Source organism: Chaetodon auriga, chromosome 5 (assembly GCF_051107435.1).
Source record: "Chaetodon auriga isolate fChaAug3 chromosome 5, fChaAug3.hap1, whole genome shotgun sequence".
Lineage (NCBI taxonomy): Eukaryota > Metazoa > Chordata > Actinopteri > Chaetodontiformes > Chaetodontidae > Chaetodon > Chaetodon auriga.
The window spans coordinates 6,932,492-6,952,670 of NC_135078.1; the positions used below are offsets into that span (position 1 = coordinate 6,932,492).

The 20,179-nt window shown below is 43.7% G+C and overlaps 1 protein-coding gene across 1 annotated transcript; it reads right to left on the reverse strand.

Annotated features, from left to right (window-relative positions):
• On the reverse strand, positions 1–19,741 carry txnrd2.2 (thioredoxin reductase 2, tandem duplicate 2). Its single transcript, XM_076731264.1, has 17 exons — positions 19,661–19,741; positions 19,076–19,141; positions 18,926–18,982; positions 18,670–18,814; positions 18,215–18,289; positions 16,407–16,485; positions 15,852–15,914; positions 15,481–15,551; positions 11,908–11,927; positions 11,541–11,632; positions 11,271–11,445; positions 6,306–6,442; positions 4,899–4,994; positions 4,190–4,282; positions 2,924–2,995; positions 2,494–2,591; positions 1–2,337 (listed from the first exon to the last, which is right to left on the reverse strand). Exons 1-17 carry the CDS (start codon positions 19,734–19,736, stop codon positions 2,214–2,216), a joined length of 1,539 nt encoding a protein of 512 aa, XP_076587379.1. The 5' UTR covers positions 19,737–19,741; the 3' UTR covers positions 1–2,213.
• Positions 19,742–20,179: the final 438 nt, after the last annotated feature.

The window sequence follows — 20,179 nt, forward strand, 5'->3', positions numbered from 1 at the left end:
TCAGTGGGCATCATTACTTTAATGGTGACACTGTGCATTCCAATATGTCATTACTTTACATATAAATTATGCATAACAAAGCTTTAATGGAAAATTACACTTCTCTATTTACAACTTCTAAAGTTGGCAGCCAGGTGACATCAGGCCTGCACTCCCCAGTTTTGGGTTTTAGCGCAGGCCATCATTAGCTGGTCGACCTGAAAGTTGAACCCTGACCCCCTGTGGGGCACAGCTGAGGCAAGCTGGTCAAGACTTGGGCCTGGAGGGACTGATCAACAACAATGAACAGATATCATCCAAAGCAGACAGATACATCATAAAAAAAAAAAAATCCTACTTGATTATGTGTGTGTGTGAGCAGCCATACAGTGTATAAAATAATAGACCAGAGGAGAAAAAGCAGAAGGGAAGTCGAGTGTAAAAAGCAAACAGACATTACTGTTACACTGATGGCCTCAACAGCTTCCCTCACGTTGCTTTGGGCCCACCCTGAGGTCTCTGAAGTGGCTCGTTAAGCACAGGAACATAGACTCAATTACCCTGGGCAAACACGCAGCTACCGCTCAGTGCTGTGGTGGTTGGCTGCCTGGTTGGCTCTGTCTGTCCCCTGGCCATCTTACACCCGCCCCTCCGCCCTGTGCCCCTCCAGGCCCCTGCCGTGCAGCGCTGCAGCATGTGAGCCCTCTGTGCTCCGAGTGATAGAGTCAAGCTGTTCCTGCTGAGCGGAGGTCAGGGTCCTTCAGTCAGCACCTCGGCCCTGAACAGAGCACACAGGAATCCCCCTTCCCTCCCTAACCAGGGCTGAAACTCAGCTCTCTCTCCTCTGGCCCAGGTCCAAATAAACCTGGTACCTCTCTCGCTCTCTCTCTCTCTTTCCTCTCTCCATCTCCTGGCAGACTGTCACTCCCCTCATCGAAATCATTAATCAGAATGGGCAGATTAGACTTCAAATAAAAATAAACGACACCCAGCAGCCTCCTCTTAGGTCCCGATTTCTGTAGCAACTCACTTTATTGACAGTCCTCCTCTCTCAACCTCTACTTAATAAAACCAAGATGTCCAGTAAAGCCAGCAGGTTGAACATTTGGCACTTTGGCAAACTGTGGGGGTCTATTACTGCTTTATTGATATAAACAACTTGCCTTATCTTCAAGGGTGATGACTCTTTAGGCCTAACCTGCCATCCATGGAAATACACAACAGATAACCCTTATCAGTTTGGCACCAATAAAGCCAGTCTGCTGTCAAACTTCTTCCAAAAGCACATATCTTTTATAGGGATTAAAAGGATTAAATGTGCAACCTGAAAGTATTCAGGCTTATGTTTTATCCAGTGACTACTTTATCCTGTCTTCCATTCTTCCAGGCTCAAAAAAAGGGGAGAATTGGAGGGCAATAGTGCCACCTTTGGGTGAGGCGGAGTAGTGCTGCTACAGCAGAGCTCTCACAGCACTATTGTCAATGTGTACGGTGCCCTGTGCCGAGGCTGTGGCATCCACACAGCTTTTGATGGGACGTTTGTAGTCCCACTGTATTATTTCACGCACTGGGTCGGAGAAGGGAATGGGAGGAAAAGGAAGGGGTCTGGTAGGCCCTAAACAAGCCGGGGCCCCCTGGCCACATCTTCGCTGGCTGACTGACAGGCGGCCCACTGACTGTTTGTGTGTGTCCATGGGAAATGGGGCGGTGTCACTGCAGCGACGGCCCTGGGGCTATCCATCAGTGTCATGGAGAGGGTTTGTGGGGGTGTATGGTATGTGTCACCTCCAAGACTAATGGCCAGGAAATACAGCCGGAGAAACAACAATATTTGCAGAATATTTATTCAGAAAAACGTTAGGCCCCGGTCTACGGTTCTCGTACGATTTCAACAAAACCCTGAGCGCAGGCCTTAATCCTGATTGATGAGCCTGTTTATTTAAAGGACGCTCACACTGCGGCCAGAGCTCTCACTAACCTGATCCATAGCCCTGTGCTTTCACAGCATACGCTCCCAAACTGCATACATATGGCATAATCACAGTCTTGGTTGTCACATGGCATGTCAGTGACACTAACCTGGGCACCCAGTGATGGCCTGGACTGGCTTATGAAGGGAGTCTGTTGCAGAGGAGGTGCAGCAAGGACAAGGGACATGGAGAAAGAGCAGAGTAAACCCAGCCTAAGTTCTCTCCTGTGTGCTCACTAGTGTTCAGAGACCGAGGTGCTTAACCTCAGCAGCCGGTGACCGTGGCGTCCAAGCCCGAGCGCTTTGTGATGTTGACCTTGATCACCTCTTCAGCACAGGTTGGGTGGATGCCAACTGTCTGCAACAGGTGGGAATACGTGGCTCCACACCTGAGACACACACAGACAGACAGGTAATCAAAGTTGCTTTTACTCACACTCTCTCTAAACCAAACTCCACTCTCCCTTAATAAATCCTGTAATTTCCTCTAATTGTTCCACAAGACATAATTGCATTAAAAAAAATCTGGGATTTATTAAACTTACTGGAAGCCCAGAGCAAAGCCCTGTGTGACTTCTCCAGCGTTTGGACCAGTGAAGTGCAGACCGAGGATCTTCTGCTCTCCACCCCGCTCACATATCACCTAAGGAGGCAGTAAACTGAGCTCAAACCAAGGACTTGTTAGTGGTAGCTGTGTATCCTTCACAAGGCTTCCTCATCTGCGTCTGGCTTTAGCTGTCAAACTAACCACTGCATTTTGGGATTATTTCAAGTCTTGATTCAGTTCCTCTTAAAATGTCCTTCAAACAGCAGTCTGAACCCCACCAACCTGCTGCAGGAGGCCCTGCTACTCCTGTCCTTCAACTACATGCATGCACACAAACAGTGTCTCTCAAACACACTGTGCAAAGAACTCAATTATATAGAGTATTAAATGCTAACAAAAAAACCATCAGGTCTGCTGTGTAATCCTACCTTTAAGTAACACTGGCTGGCATCACGCTCTGCAACAGTGAATTCCAGAGGCTTGTAGAAAGCATGGTAGACCTACACAGACATAAACAGAACAAATCATACCAACAGGAGAAATGATATTCAGCATTCTTCTGGACGTCAAATCTGAGCAGTTCTAGCTTGTGTTCTGAATACAGTCAATTGCTTTTTATTAATGTGCAAACCAAAACTCTGAGGGAGGCTCCAGCAGTGATGATGCAGACAATGAAAGAATTAGTTTGACTAATTAAACCCCATAAACATTAGAGATACATTTTCATTTTAGCATAAGACAGTTTTTCTTTAATCATGACCACACTCTCATTCTAATGACTGTCGCTATAAGTGCAATCGCAACAGCACTAATCCAAACACACTGTACACAATCAGAATAAAAACATCTATGCTGGCTCACGATAGTGATTGATTTCAAAGCCCTCACTGAAAAACGTGCGTGTCATGTGTTTTATTCCGCGGGCGAACGTGCCGACACACGTTGTGAGGGCCATGCAGCTGTCGGAGGCCGGTGCTGCAGCGCCTCCTCAGATCTCAGCATGCCTGTCATCACCCCATACACACCTCAATCAGGCCTCCTGCTCACCTGTCAGTCACAGCGAGCAGCCCCACCTCGACGGCTAAACCGTTTATCAGCGGCCTCGTGCAGGTGCTGGCTAGCATCTGGCACGCCGCTCACGTACGCAAGCACGTAAAATACAGAGCTGCTCGCTGTTGCATTGTATGCTTATGTCAATGTTTGTTCGTGGGTTATGGAACATTGCATCTTTTATGCAGGTCGACAGCAGCAACAAGCCGCTGACACTGTTACAGTCACAACTGTAGACCAATGCAACAGCAGTATATTCTAAAGAGGGCAATTTAGATACATAATTCCTTCTACATTTAATTATAGTAATTATAATGATCAGTTGTTTAATTAATTTCACAGTGAGTAAATTGAGGACTTTTACAGAGCACTTACAAAGTGTGTCATGTGTAATCAATATTTCTGAATATATTTTTTACTATTTTCAACATAGTGGTAAAGTTGGAGTGAATTTATACTGAAAGTCACTGAAGAAACTACAAAAATCTCCTGATTTTCTATCTTTCTATTAATTTTAATTTGAAATGTGGACATATGAAGGGCTTTCATCCAAAATACCACAAACTCATTTTGGAAACATCTACAGTTGGAAGTTCCCCACTCACAGCTGTATCATAGGAACACATTTTCCACTTCTATCTCACCTCTATGCCGTCTTTTCCATGCCTCTTCTCAGCCTCTTCCTCAGACAGACCCACACAGCCGTACTCCAGGGGGGTGAACACCGTGGTGGGTACCTGAAACACACACACACGAACACAAAATTAATCGACTGGTTGTTTGACAGAAAATTCGGCAACCATTATTATTATTAAATATTTGTTTCAGTTACTTTTCAAGCAAAAATGACAAATTATTCTATAGTTCCAGTTTCTCAATGTTCCCTTCCTTGTCATAGGTTAGTAAATATTTGGACTGGGTTCTGGACTAATGGTCGGGCAAAACACATTCATCACCTTGGACTGTGATAAATCATAATTGACAATTTTCATAATTTTCTGACAATTTATTAGCCAACTGATCATCCGATTAATGGAGAAAATTGGCTGATAACCAATAAATAGTGAAATTAATTGCTAGTTGGATCCCTACTAAAAACCCTGACCTTATTTTGACTATTCGTCAACCTTATTTAGGTCTGAAAGTTATCGTGCATTATGGAGTAATAAGTACTTTTTTGTTTCAATATCATGGAGGGAGTTTGAAATGTATGATAGAAATAATGACATATTTCAAACCTATTTATTTGACATCAAAACAACATCCAATAGCACAAACACAATTTGTTAAAGGAAATGATTAGCTTCTGTGTGCGTGTGTGTGTGTGTGTGTGTGTGTGTGTGTGTATCTTACATTGTCGTAGTTCATGAGCTCAGTGCTCTGACCAGCCAGTCTGCGGGCAAGAAGCTTTCCTGCTTTAATGGCTGTTGGGGTCAATTCAGGACGACCCTAAAACAGGAGATGATTGAATTGACTTCAGTATTTCTTTCCCACATGCACATACGATCAACATCTACTTCTTGAAGCCACACATCATTTTAATGATCTCGCTATAAGTAAGATAAGATAATTGTGAAGGCTAAACCATTTCTGATGACACACGTTAATAGTCAGAGCAGAAACAGTGTAAAGACGCTATGAAGGTGGACCATGAGTCAGTGACTGACATCAGTACAACATTTAAACTATCGAGCACACTTAAAAAAAATCTCAGTTTCTTTGTTTTTGCCTTTATTGTTCTGGATGTCTGCCAAAAGAGACAAACGCATAGTCTTAGATATGCACACACGCACACGCACACGCACGCACACGCACGCACACACACACACACGCACGCACACACACACACACACACACACACACACACACACACACACACACACACACACACACACACACACACAGCTGAACAGTGCAGGAAACAGTAAGGCTGCGGGGCAATTCTAAAGGCATGACTTAAACCTGTTAAATTACCACCGCACATCCTGTTGTCCAAAACACCTCCTGCACCTCTGCATGTTTGTGGATTCCAGTAACTGTCATTCGTCATTATAATGCATTTCTTGGCACACTTTTCTAAGAAGAAAAAAAAAACAACAACAACAAAGCACTGGACAAATTGAGATATCAATCCTCCAACTTAAAAAAAATAAAAGAATAAAATGCCTCCTCGCTGCTGTGAAAAGCTGACAGACAGATTGGGATGAAGTGCGACTCATCAAAGCCAACTGTCAATCAAAAGGAGTGTGTGTGTCATAAGGGCTGGGAGGCAGGAAGGAAACACACAGCTGGTTGTGGTGAAAAAACAACACTGACATTACGTTCAGCCAGTAGAACTAGTATTAACATGGCTGGTTCAGCTGGGAACACACAAAGGCAATGCCAGTGATCACAGGAAGCCCGGTCAGCCTCACTAATGCCAACTTAACGCTCAGTCTTCTGCCAAGTACTGCTGGTGGATAATATGTCTTGTATGTGTGCACAAATAAATAACCCACCTTTAAGATAATGCTAATTATTTGGTGTAATAACTATGCTCATTCCTATATTAGGTCAGATATATTAAGTCAGAGGACAAGAAAGGGAAACAGAGCAGCGGGGTTTGTGGGACCTCAAACAATGAGGACGTAAGCTAGATATCAACAAAACACAATAACTCAAATTAAGACTAATAATCATATAGTGGTCTTCCACATCTATCCATCTATGCCATCCATCGGGGCTGTTTGTGCTGTTAGTGTGGCGTCTGTTCACGCCTACCTCGCCGATGTCACCGAAAGCGTAGATGTTTGGCACCGAGGTGGATTCGTCAGCACCCACAACTATTTTCCCCGTTTCCTTGTTGAGTTTCACACCAAGCTTGTCCAGGCCCAGGGCTTTGGTTTCAGGCGCTCTGCCTGAGTTCAATGGAAGGAAACAACACAAGGAGAATATTACATTGCATCTCAGGAGAGACAGAGGTGCAGGAGAGAGAGGCTCTCTGTACAGTGTTCACAACACACTCGGTGTGTGTTTACGGCTCCCACTGCTCGTCCAACACAGACAACCTTGTCCAAGAATTAGAGAATTATCAAAAAACCTGGCAGAAGCTGCAAACAGGGAGTTTTATCTGTAAAGCAGTGCTTTGAGCTAAATACTAATGTCAACATGCTAACATGGTCACTGTGAGAATGCTAACAAGCCAGTGCTTTCAGGAATAATGTTTACAATGGTCACTAGCTTAGTTTAGCCCTTCTGAGGTAGATGGCAATGTCATTAGTTTGACAAGTATTTGGTGCCGCTAGATTCAGGGGAGTCGGGGTCAGTCAGGGGAAGTCAGGGGATCGCCAAACTCATTAGAATTCATCTTCTACAGACATTGAATATCTATCCCAAACTTGTCAAGATAGTTCAATCACAACCAAACTGTCAATGTCAATGTGGCACTAGAAGAACAGTCAGTGGAAAACCAATATCTTGATGATTCGTCCTCTGGGGAGCCTGACCGTCTGTAAAAAACACAGAATTCCATCTAATAGTTGTTGAGATAATTCAGTCTGAATCACAGTGGTGGAAATTAGCTAGCATGGCTAGAAAAGGTCCAACTTGTTGGTGCCAGCCGTTAAAATGAAAGGATTTTCTGATTTTCTTGGTTTCATATCATTGTCAATGAAAAAACAACATCTGGCCAGCTGTGTGTGTGTGTGTGTGTGTGTGTGTGTGTGTGAGAGAGAGAGACAGAGAGAGAGAGAGAGAAACTGATGAGCTGCTGGGAATGGGTATCCCATTGACCCCCGGGACACCCCAATGTGTGATTTCTGACACTTCCTGGGGGACAGCTGACTGATGCTGTCGACGCTGCGTCTCTATGGTGATGGTGCGTGGACCACTCGCTCCCCCCTCCTCGCCATGGCTCCTCACAACCTGCCCGGGTAGCATAATAAACACCCAGCCCTGAGCTACCCATGTAGATGCTATCGGACAGCAAAAATAACAAACCCCCGAGACCCTTTTTCCTGGCTGGAGCCAAAGAACAACGCCCCCCCCTCTCAGACCGGGGGCGGGGGGGCTACATGGACCGGTCTGGTGCTCACGGCATGGGTGGCTGACAGCGATGGAGAGCACATGGGTGGAGGAGAGAGGGGAAGCTGGGCAGTCATGACCATGAGTTGTTCTTGTATCTGCTGACAATGATACTATAGTATATTATAGATTACTTATTAAGTGTTTATATATTTAAGTAATAAATGCTAAAAACAAAAGGTAAAAATAAAATCTGAGTTTTAAGTGAGTTTGTGTCAAACTGTCTACATCCTGTTTCAACAATATATATCTGTAACTGAAGCTTTAAATACTTGTTATATTCTGCTTAAAAAATACTGAATTTCAGCATCACTTACTATAAAAATACCAGCATCGGCTGACAAAAACCCATATTGGTCAGATATGAGCAGTAAGTTTAGACTTTCTCTACATATCTGGCCTTCCCATCTGCAGCTCCAGTCACTGCTGTACTGTAGCAGCGACCACAGCTCCATTGTACGGCGAGGACACAACAACAGTGAGCTGGCTGATAAGGGACTTGGTCTGAGCTGAGACCAACACACACACACACACACACACACACAACACACGCAGACAGCGTGTGTGTCCAACAGATAGGCCAACCTGAACAAAGCCTGTTGTGACATTGAGAGGAAGCCTCTAGACTAGACTCAGCTAATTAGCCACAACAACCCTCCACAGCTGAAATGAGAGCTGGACACTTATCTGATCAATCAAATGAACAAAGACAAAAGGGAGCAAACTGTTTTTCTTCGTACAGGGTGCCAAAAACTGATTTTGTGTTCTATTTCAGGCCAAAAAAGATTTTAAGATGCAAATCGATAAAGAGGTTAGTAACTGTAGAGAATACTTGCAGCGTCTGTGCACAATAAAAGATGTCAATGGGAAAGGAAACGTCATGAAAACTTTTATTTGAGAGGACAGTTTGTAATTTCTGCTTTCAGCTTGCTCTTAATTCACCACAGCGTGGCTCTACTCATCTGTGCAGGAACTCTGTCAGCCATGACAAACAGAAACACTGCTGCCAGAGTTTAAAGGCCCTGAAATTTCGGCTTCTTACTGTGAGAAGCTTCATTCTCTCAAAGTTAGAAGACTTTGGAGATTTCTGCATTTGTGCTTCAGTCTGTGCAGAGCTCAGCTGGAAAAAGGGGGATATCTTCTACCTCTGTGTGCCAGTCAGACATTTGAATCAAAATGTGATGACAGTTGTGGGTTGTTTGTTTATGTTGTCAGGACTGTCCCTCAAACCTGCTCACGTCACACTCACACAGTCCTGCCGACTCTAAATAAAACCTAAGTGTGTTTTTCCCAAACTTTTACTGCTTGTTGCTCATTTAGTGCTGCGTACTTAATGCTATAGAGTAATAGTAGAACATTTTAAACGCTCAGGAGCTTTTAAAAGACTTAAGATCAAGTCTAGAACTTAATTTGGAAATTGGAATTTCTACATCAGACCTTTCAATTGAGACATTTAAATGCAGACTCGTACAGCGAGCGCTCAGCTGCACACTGATGTAAGGTCAAAAGGAAAGGGGACAATGATTTCAAAATAAAACAAAAAAAGAAAAATCCTTTTTTAACTTCCTTGTTTACTAAAATGTTTACATACATTCATTAATTTCATATAGTCCTAGTCAGCCTGAAGAAAATTCTATTCAAACTCTATTTCTCAATTGTACAATTGCAAACCCACATGGTAATACAGACAGACTGACAGATAAAAGAGCAAAATTCAGGGATGTTATCAGTAACTGAGAAAAATTACAGGAAAATGTCCTCTAAAAAACTAGGAAATGCTGTTAAATGAGTACTGCAGAGCACAGTGTGGAGGAAGAGTAATGCGCCCACTGTCTGCATGCAGACAGGAAGCCTGGAAATGTTCTGTTTCCTGGTGTGTTTCTGCGGGCACACCTGGACGGGGGAGCGGCCATGAGGCCAGGAAGGAGCAGGGGAAAGGTGGAGGGAGGCAGGACCGTGGAGAAGGATGTGGAGGACAGTGGTGATACTGTCCCCCGGTCCCCTTTGGCCTTTAATAACTCCACAGAGGCCTGGGACCCTGCCTGGCCCCTAGTGTAAGGTCACAGTAAAAGGAAGTGGCCTTGTACTCATAACTCCTGCATGCTCACATCAAAGAGCAGAGGCCACGTTCTTACTGGTTCTCACTAACTTGCATGGGAACAAAAGCTGTCGGGGATATAGCTGGATCCTTCATAGCTAGTAGCACAAACACAAGGACACTGCTGCTGGTGTTACGACAACATCAGGAAACCCTTTTAATATGACTGTTCCCATATAAGATGATGGAATTTAAAATTGTGGTGATGAGATGCTGTTAGACTAACTAATAACAACAAAAACAAAAAAAAAAATTGCTGCATTTAATGTAAAATGTAATGAAAGAGGCTCAAAACAGGCTAAAATACTTCAGGGTTTGGTGGATTGGAATTGAAAAGAATTTAAATGTCGAGCACTTTGTTGAGTTTGAGTTGAATGAATATAGGAAACATAAGGGCTGACGCATATCAGGATACCTACGGACACATGCACTCAATGCAACTGTCATCCTCACCAGCAGTGAGACGATGTGGGAATCGAGCCACAGGAGGAAAGAACGTACGTCATCCCGCTGCAGGGTCACGCACATCCTTGTTGCTGTCACACGCATAGAGCAGGACAGGACCCTCTCTCCCTCCCACTGCACTCACATAAAGCCACAGTCTGGTGAAGTGGGCACTGGAAAAGCCTGGCCGTCAGCTTTTCAGAAGCACTGCCCTGTCTGTGAAACCACTCAACACAAATAAACTGACGGGGCACTTGACGGACGCTCCCTCAGTTGTTACTCTCAGTGCTGGTGGAAGAGGAGAAGTGAAACAGATAGAACAGAATGAATGAATGAGAGAGAGGAGGAGGAGGGCTGGCGGTAATGGCAGGCAGAGGGCCACGGGCAGGGATGGCAGTGACAGATGCGAGGTTGGTTTCCGCAGGGCTGGCACGGGCAGGAAGGCCCAGAGAGGGAGAACAAAGAGGGGAACGCGGTGACCCTGTGCCTGGGTGCATCCTGCCCAGTCCTGGCCCTCTCTAACCAGAGAGCCAGAGCGCCATGGTGGGTGATTAACACTTCCCCCAGCCATTCCCATCACTCAGGCTTTATTACTTTGTTTTCAGCCTTGATTCCTCTGCTATCTGCTGACTATGCAATCTATTGAGGATGACAGTGAGACTGATGGTGGCAGGGAGAACAGACACACTAGTGTTTTATTTCAGGGAGCTATATGGGAAACAATATGGATGGTGTGTTCCATGTAATTTAAAACAGGGGTGAAGGAGTTCATTACTGGACTGTACTGTACTGTGAAGCACATCCATTCACTGTCAACGTCGCTCTATAACTGCAAAGTAGATTTGGTCATCAGTCAGGAGTTTTAAAAAAACGATTCATAAAAAAGGCTGTTGTTGTGGCAAGGTGGCGTCATAACTGGAAAAATTTAAATTAAAAATTCAGGCTCGAGCATCTCAAGACTTCTGCCTGCCTTGTGTCCAACTCCTGAGTGTAAAGCCTCCTCTACTCGTGTGTTCATAAGCAAGACATTGAGCCTCTACTACCTAACTATTCTGTTCTTCATTATCTCATGAACTCAGGTTTCTGTCAAATTCAAGTGAACAGACTCCACACAGACTCACCAACTGCCCATAACACAGAGTCGTAGGTGTCCTTGTGTTCGTCGCCCGTCTGAGTGTCAGTCCAGGTCACCTGCAGGGCTCCTGAGGACAGTTTGTCCACTCTCTTTGGGACACACTTCCATGCGAACTTGGTCCCGTATGCCTCCATGTAGTCTGTCACCAGACCTGCCATTTGCTGCAGAAACCAAAAGAGAATATCCACCTTCAAACATGACAAAAACCAATATCGTGATGCTTTCAGTATGCAGACTGATGTTCAGGGAGCAATACCTGATCAAACCCCCGGAGGGCGATGCTGCGAACCATCACCGTGGTGTCCAAGCCAACGCCGGTGAGGAAGCCTGCACACTCCAGAGCCACATCTGAGGAACGCCAGGTTGAGGATTACAGTGCTTTAGCGTGTACAGTCGCACCTGACGTGTGGCCATAACACATAACGACTGAATCTCAGACTAAAAACTTATCTTAAAGGTCTCAGTGCAGTACTGCAGACATGCCACACTGAGTTTCAGAAATACTTTTTTGAAACTGGTCTGATGCTATTTTTTATTTGGCTAATAACTTTACTATTCCTCTTCTGATCACCAGTTGTCACACTGTGGCTCCATTGACAAGCTGTCTGTCAGACAAAGGATACAGCTGGCTCCAACCACGAGCCTGCAAAACACACAGAGAGGAGACACGCTTTGACGAACTAATAATACAACAAAATACATTTCAGCATTTTTTGCAGCACACTTTGGCCAAATAAAATAAAGCACGTCCAAAGCTGAAAATGTTTACTTTAAATCCAAGAATTAGAGAGGTGATGAATTACAAACCTTCATAAACTCAGAGGGAGGTGAAGAGGTGTGAAGAGAATGTAGAAAACGGGGACAGAAAAAGCTGTGTGTGTGTGTGTGTGTGTGTGTGTGTGTGTGTGTGTGTGTGTGTGTGTGTGTGTGTGTGGTCCAGGTGATTCACACTTGTAATCCAAACCCTGAGATCAGTGGCGTTGAGGAGGGCTAATTGCCAGTGTTTAGGCTAATCCCTGCAGATGGGGTGTGCCATGTTCAGGGCTCAAGTCCACACATCAGCCAGCTGAGTGATGCCCGTCACCCGCATGCATGAGGCCCCTCTCTCCCTTGTTTTTACCTCTCCAACCCAGACCGCCTCCCCTCAGGTCTACTCCACCTGACAGCTCGGGCTGCCTGCGGCACATCCTGCCACTTGTCCATGCTAACACTAACCACTAAAAGCCCCGGTGCCCATTTTCTCTGTTTCTGTGTAATGCACAGCTGCACTTAGCACGTATTGTGAAGTGGCTTAAAGAAGATTAGGCAAAGAGCTTTAGCTTGATTCTACACTTTCATCACTGAGAAACCGTCTCCTTTCCCCTCACCCTTCCTCCTTCTCATTGTACACTGGTCTGGAGTCTGTACAGCTGCTACATTTTTCAACTAAGAGGTGATGGTACAGAGCCTTTACAACCAGTCTGATCCCTTTCAACAATTGCGATATGTAGGGGACATACAGGCATGGAACAGAAGCAATGACAGAGTCAAATGTTCATCCATCAGTCTTTGTGTCCTACAGGCAAAATATTGTATTATTCTTCAATGGAAAAAAATTTCAAGCATCAACTGTTTATCAGTGGCTGGACAGCCTCTCCAGCTGCCTCGCCATTGAAAAACTGACGTGCTACTGGAGACATTCCCAAAAATATAGAGACTAATGAACTCTGCGCTTTCTGATGAAACATTATGCACGGCAGAACAACGAACTAATGATCTGTACACACTGTGTTCTTTGTTTGTCATTTTCCTTAATACACCTCAACATAAAAACAAAAGTTTTTCCTGCTTCCATGTGGAAGTACAGCCTGTGAAGACCTTTGAAACACATGGGACAATTACATCCAGGTCAATACACCTGTATACCTTGCAGTAATAAATGCATACACTGTTTTGGTGGCCTCAGGGGAATCTTGATTTAACAATTTGATTTTCAAATTTAGGAGAAGTCAGTTCAGCATTCAGTACTGCGCTGCCGTTGGCAGCTGCACAAAAATGCAGCGCCTCTAATCCATTTCCTGTTCCTCCCTTTGATTTTCATCCATGTCTTAGAAAAAGTGCCAAATGCTAGATTAAAGAAAATATCACAGTGAAAACTGTAAAGTGAGAAAAAGGGAGGCTCTCTGGTCCATATGTGCTGCATCAAAGTAGACAAGCAGCCGTGAAACATACAGAAACGTTATAAAGCAAGTGAAGACTGGCTCCTGACAGCAGGGTGGTAGCATGGGGTTGGAAGGTCTTCACTGAACCCACAACTCCTGAGGAAGGAGGTCTGTGGCAGCCTGTTAACCATTAAATCTTAAATACATCCATGAATGTATTAATGTTAATCCATCCATACCATTAATGAATCTACTGTCCAGCAAAAAACAAAAAAAAAACAAAAAAACAGACAGATTTAAATTTGCATGCATGTCACCACAGAATACTTTAGATCTCTGTTTTCCAAACGTTCTGTGTTGCACTAGCTTTACTTTAAACAACTGTCAGGCCAAATTAGTCTGCAGGACTTTCTGTCTTTGCTGATGCATTGGTCTGCCCATTAGGTGCGGCAGGGCTGCTGTGTTACCTGTAAGCCTGTGTATTGTTGAGACCATGTTGGGTGCCGTGGGACATTCTGTTACACTGTTCCTGGTTTTACACAAGCACAGGCGGCATGTAGGTAAAAGAGACCCTGTGAATGTTTTCTCTCTCTCTCTAAATGCTGGGAAGTTATGCTGGAGCCATCTGTGGTGCTTTGCTGAAACTGCTGAAGGCGATTCCCTGGAAGTGCGGTCCTCGTCCACTATACAACCCAACACAGTTAGACCCACAACACAAACCCTCATATCGCTTCAACTCATTCAAGCACTGGCCTATCCCCAGACCAGTATCACAGTCCTGCTGGCACGTGCTCGGCGCTTTCTCCTGATAGCACGGCGCTGGCAGCCAAGCGCTGGGCTTCAGCCCTGGAGCTAAATCTGTCACTCAGGCGTGTATGTGCTCCAAGACCCATTAGACACTCATCACTCGCCTGGACCCCCTCCTGCACCAGCGCTGCCGGCAAAAGCAGCCTCTTGGACTTCACCTGCGCAGCTGACAGCTCAGCAGGACAACAACATCTCCGGGTGGAGTGTGCATAGTTTAGCGCCCTCAAAGAGGAAGCTAAAGCTAATGCTAACCCCTGACAGCCTGCAGGGAGGTGGAGGACTCCACTCACCATCACACTCTGACATCAAAAGGCTTCCTGAGCTCAAGTGTCTCTGAGTGGATAATTCTGCTGCATTCATACAAAGGTGTTTTGTTTGAATGGGTGAATGCTACAGTGGTAATTGTTTAAGGAGGATTGTTGACTATAAATGATTTTGTATTGCCACCAAGTGGTCAGCAATCTGAATAGCATACATATCACTATACATTGGAGTACCACACATTTTGGAATCAACATTAGAGCAGCAGTGATAGTCCTCAGTAAGAAAAGTCCTGCATGTCCATCACCAAAATTACACAAGCACTGATGATCACTGGAACATAAGGAAGGAAGGAACATAATTAAAAACAATTAAAAACTGCCCCAGGTGCAAGACAGCCTTGATATGTATGGCGCTTAAATATCAGAATCATTATTTCCGCTGATCTGTCACCATGAAGCAAACAACAACCACAACCCAGGTACACCACAACCACTCGTCACCGTCTGCGCATTGTGCCAAGAGGAAACATCAGGGAAAGACCAATTAACCAGGTGATGACAGGGGCTAAATGGCTGGATTAAAGGGCTTGTTCTGCAAAGGTCAGGATGCACGCCGCTAATCTGAATCATGAGGCGAAGACAGGCTGACAGGAAGGGAGAAAAACAAACTGCATGTCGCTGATGAATGATTACAGTGCGTGACAGTGGGATGTGTCGTGTCAGCGAGCAAGGTAGCGGTGAGTTAGAGCAAGGCATTAATACCGCAGAGGTTAGAGGTTCTCTTCCCCTTGTAACTCACTGTAAAGAGAACGACGCCAGCAATGCTACACATACTAAAATGCATGCGTTCAAGGGTGAGATTAGTGCATGCGGACCATCATCACAGCATATACTCATATTCACAGTGGTTAATAACAGATACATATAATATAATCTAACATAAGAGATGTGTGTGTGTGTGTAGGCAGGTGGAGGGCGTCCTCACGTTTTCCCAGGCGGCTTATTCAGCCAGAAGATGTCGTCACTGGTGATGCCGTGCTCCATTGCTCCAGGGACCTGTAACAAGTTAAGGCTGTGAACAGAACTATCCAACCAGCTATCAACAGATCTACCCATGATGCTAAACACAACAAACACTTTGCTCTCTGAAGCTTCTGATCTTTTGTGTGTGTGCCATCGTGTCAAGCCTTCAAACCACTTTCTACATTACTTAGTGGTTTTGGCTACTCTCCTGCTGTAGGGTGTCTCTTTCTCATTTGTTTGCCTGCTTGGTAACCAATCAACCAAACAACACATGCTGGCAGAGGAAAAAGCAAACCGTCTTGAGGCAATGGTGATGGTGGTAACGTTACTTACGTTTGTGGGGTACTTGGGCCGTCCCCCTGTGGCGATCACAATGTTCTTGGCAGTCAGGATCATCTGTATGAGACAGGGGGAAATGTGAAGTACCAGCCTTTGTTCATATCCTTCAAAAAACAAGGAAATGTCAAATGAAAGCAAGTGGTCTCCACAGTATTCTGCATTAAAGTGATGACAGAAACACCGCAACAGCACTGTCAGTAGGTACAGAGGCGTCCATAGATTCAAAAGCTCCTTGAATTTAAATGTTGCACACACAATATCATAATTGGGCTGCAGAAAGAAACATTTAAAATGCACATAAATCCAAAAGTAATATTGTATTGCACTAATGAGAAGAGGAAAATAAATAAAAAAGTTAAAATACAGAGTTGTAGCAAAATTGAATTCATTTAGAAATACACAAATATAATAATATATCACCATCTACATAAAAATAAGCATTTAAAACATGTTTTACAAAGCATTTCTTCCATTTCTTGATTGTATACTGATCAGTTTGGTTCTAACTGAATATACAAATAAATGCCTTGTTGTGAATAAGCAGCCCACCTCTTTCCCTGCTTTAGTTAGGCCTTTAACAGTGTGTTCATCCACCAGGCTTCCTTTGACGTTCAGATACTTCACTTTCCTGCAAGACAGACAATAAACAGCTGGGTGCTCCTGGTGGTGCATGAAGCTGCTGTAGTAGCAGTAGTGCTGTGGATTTTCTCGTATCCCCATCATCATTTCTCTCACCTATTTCCTGCTAATTCCTTCTGTACACGCTCTACATGTCATCTCATTAATCTGCTGAAACCCAAGGTAACTCAAACATAACTCAGCGTTAACAAAGTGAACTGAAAAGACATCAACAAAACCAAGATTTGGTCTCACAGAGCAGAGGCTGAGCCAGACGGATATAATGTTTATCAGTGGTTATGTTCTATTATTAATCTCTCCTTTTTCCCAGCAGGATGACAGGGGACGTAAAATAAATGTTTGAGCTATAGCTGTTTATGGATCAGTATCATACATACTGAGTAGGGATGCAGAGGCCATGGCATGAAAAGAGTTATCGTACCATGTACATTTACCAATATACAGTATTGAATTCAATCATATTAGTGTTTTGGTTTTCTTTTTTCAAAGTTTTGATCAAGTTTCATGTCTGTCAGGACATAGTATTTTGAGAAGTTAGAATAAAGCACAAACCAAAATACCCTTCTGTCACTGTAACTGATAGTATTATTATTATTATCATTGTTATTATTATTATAGTGTAATACCGTATACTGTAATTCCACTTTGGTTCCCCTTTAAGAGATACCGTTCCAGTCTCCAGGGGGCGAGGATGATGAGAGCCAGCAGAGACTTATCAATTAATTAATTTGTATCTAAATTCAACATAAAGAAGCCGTGCTGCTGCCATGTAGAAACTGGATTTTGAAAACACCTGACTGGAACTGATCGTTGGAAGTTACACTTAATATTAATTACATGTAATTCTAGTTTGCTCGTGCTCACTAGTACTACTCACACCAACAGAGCTTTATTGCTTGCAGGAAAATCTAACTTAAGTACTACTGATTACAAATGGAACATTCATTTAACATCTGTGCTCCTTCGCATGATATTTCTAATTAATACACTTGTGTGAAATGACGCCTTTGCACTGTGGTTAACAAGCCTCTCAAGGCTAATTGTTAATTAATTAACTAAGGAAATTAAATCATATTAGGCACATTACCAACGTGCTGAGTCCAAGGAAACAATGTCATTAGACTGAAAACATGTTAGCTTAAACTTGGGCACATTCACACAGTGGTTAACACCTGTTTGCCCTCCAGCCAGCCTCTCAATCAACATGTGGTCGCTCACTCTCAATCCTTCAGCTGTGTACCAACAGAAACGTACAGCCTTCAGCAACAGTTCACGTCATAAAAATGAGGAAAAAAAAGTTGAAGAAAAACCAACCTGAATTTAAATATCCCATCATTTTAAACCTAACCGTTTCAAGGGTGTATCATGGAGTAGGCGTGCTGTGTAGTACTCACAGACAGACCTACTTGTACACCTTTGTAAGATAATGTTATTAGAAGCACTAGTCGCAATTAAGCACATTTACTATTTCGAAAAAGGCAAAAACCAAAACCTTTTTTGTGGAATGTAAGGGTTTTTTTTTTTTTTAATGTTTTTGCCGTTTCCACCAACATGTCCTCCTGTAATCCTTCAAAATGTGCATAAAAATACATTGATGGAAACATGGCTAACGCTACAGTGAGGGAGAGGTGTGACACGATAAGTGGACGAGATGACACACATATTTACATGGCAGTAAATACGATGAATAAAGTGAAAGCATAGCTGCTATCACTTACTTGTCCTGCAGCTGAACTCTGTGACCCCAGTTCAGAGACCTGACGTGGTTCTGAACAGCCTCCGCCATGGTGGCCCTGGAACACACAGCAGAGGTAAACACTGAACACACCCGACCACAGCACACAGAGGAAAACATGCTTCGTGCTGCGCCTGCCTTCACCAGCACTCACTTTGGGCGTGTTGGCTCACAGGCATAATAAAAGGCCACAATACCATATATTCAAATTAAATTCTGCCGAACTATAATTTCAGTTAATTATTTTAATTACCATATCCATTAATGCAATTTTCACATAACTCGCAATTTTGGTTTTGGCCTTAAAATCTTTCAGACGCTTCTCCTCCGACATTCACAGCATCAGTCCCACTGCCTTAAAGGAATTTAACCATAAGTAGTTTCTCTGTCTTACTGCAAATGCATCACTAGATGGAGGTGTTTAGCCACTGAACGTACCAGTCATGGCAGACCGGCTCAGGGATCTGCCAGCCATACTTCTTGGAATCTTTGACTGCAGTGCCAAGTAGAGCAGCCTGGTGCATGAGTTTCTTAGGAATGCAGCCAACGTTAACACATGTTCCACCAAGACCCCACTTGGTACCTGTTTGGAAAGCATTTCCAAGGGCTTTAACAGCAGTGTCTTTACATCTTCAGACCACAGGCAGTGTTGTGTAATGAACTTGTATAACATGCTCACAAACATAGATTTTACCTCTAATCGATGGCTCCACATAGTCTAAAACAGCAACTTTCTGCCCCGCCTGTGCGGCTGTGAATGTGGATATAACGTAAGTGCATTATTAGATAGATGTCACAGTGCAGACGATATACCTTCAAACATCGAGGAGTAACAGGCACTCACCCTCTTTGGAACACGCAAGGCCTCCTGATCCACCACCAATAACCAGCAGGTCATAATCATACTTCCCTGGATTAGCATTATTACATGATGAACAGGAGACAAGACAGAACTGAGTTTACTTATGAATCCATTAGAGCAGCATTCACCTTTCTCGCTTTCTGTGCCATCTATCAACTTCTCAGCACGCTGAACTCAAACCTTTTATAGACCAAACAACTAATCGATTCATCGAGAAGATAACGGGCAGATTAATTGACAGTGAAAATAATTAGATTCAGCTATAAAGACTAGCTTTTAGTTTTAAGCCCATTGCTCGTCATATTATTCCTCCAGGATATGGCAGCGAGCGGCATTAAGAGTTGACAGTTTGCTTAACTAAGGTCTGTTTGCGGCATCATAAGGAAAGTTTAACTCAGGTGGACGTTATTTACAGTCATCACGAGGTGACAATAATCAGACCAGCAGTAACAGCTGCGCTGCTGGTTTGTAAGTTCACTGTGAGCTGACGGAAACACGTCCAAGTATTAGCCTGGTCCCGTTCAATTCTCTGTATCTACACAAAATATGTGAACAGCACAGTGTTACCTGTCAGGTTTCTTGTCAAAACATGCAAACAATTAGTCCTTTTCCACCGGTGCCTGCCCCTACAGAAGGCAGCCATGTTGTTATTATGAAAGGACCCTGGCTGGGTGTGGGGTGGCTGGAGACCTGCCTGAAAAGAAATGGATCGTACGCAGTCCAATCAAATTAATTTTAATTAACAGAATGGGATAATCCTGAGATTTCGTCCAAATTATTTATATTTTTATGTGCATATCAGACATGTGAAACATAGAATTTACATGAAAACTCTCACTTAAAATATTGGTATACATCCCATTTTTCCTTTATTAAGTGCAAACAATATGAAGGAAATGTACAAACACGGGCTAATACGATTAAAAAGTATTATACGAGCTAATTGGTTTCTCACTATGCCACCTCACAGATGTATCAGCACTTCTGAAAATCACAGAATTTCCTGCCATAAAAGCAACAGCTCACTTAAGGCACCAGTGAATAGATCATTTTGGGAATCTAGTCATTAAGATTGTGGCATTCAGT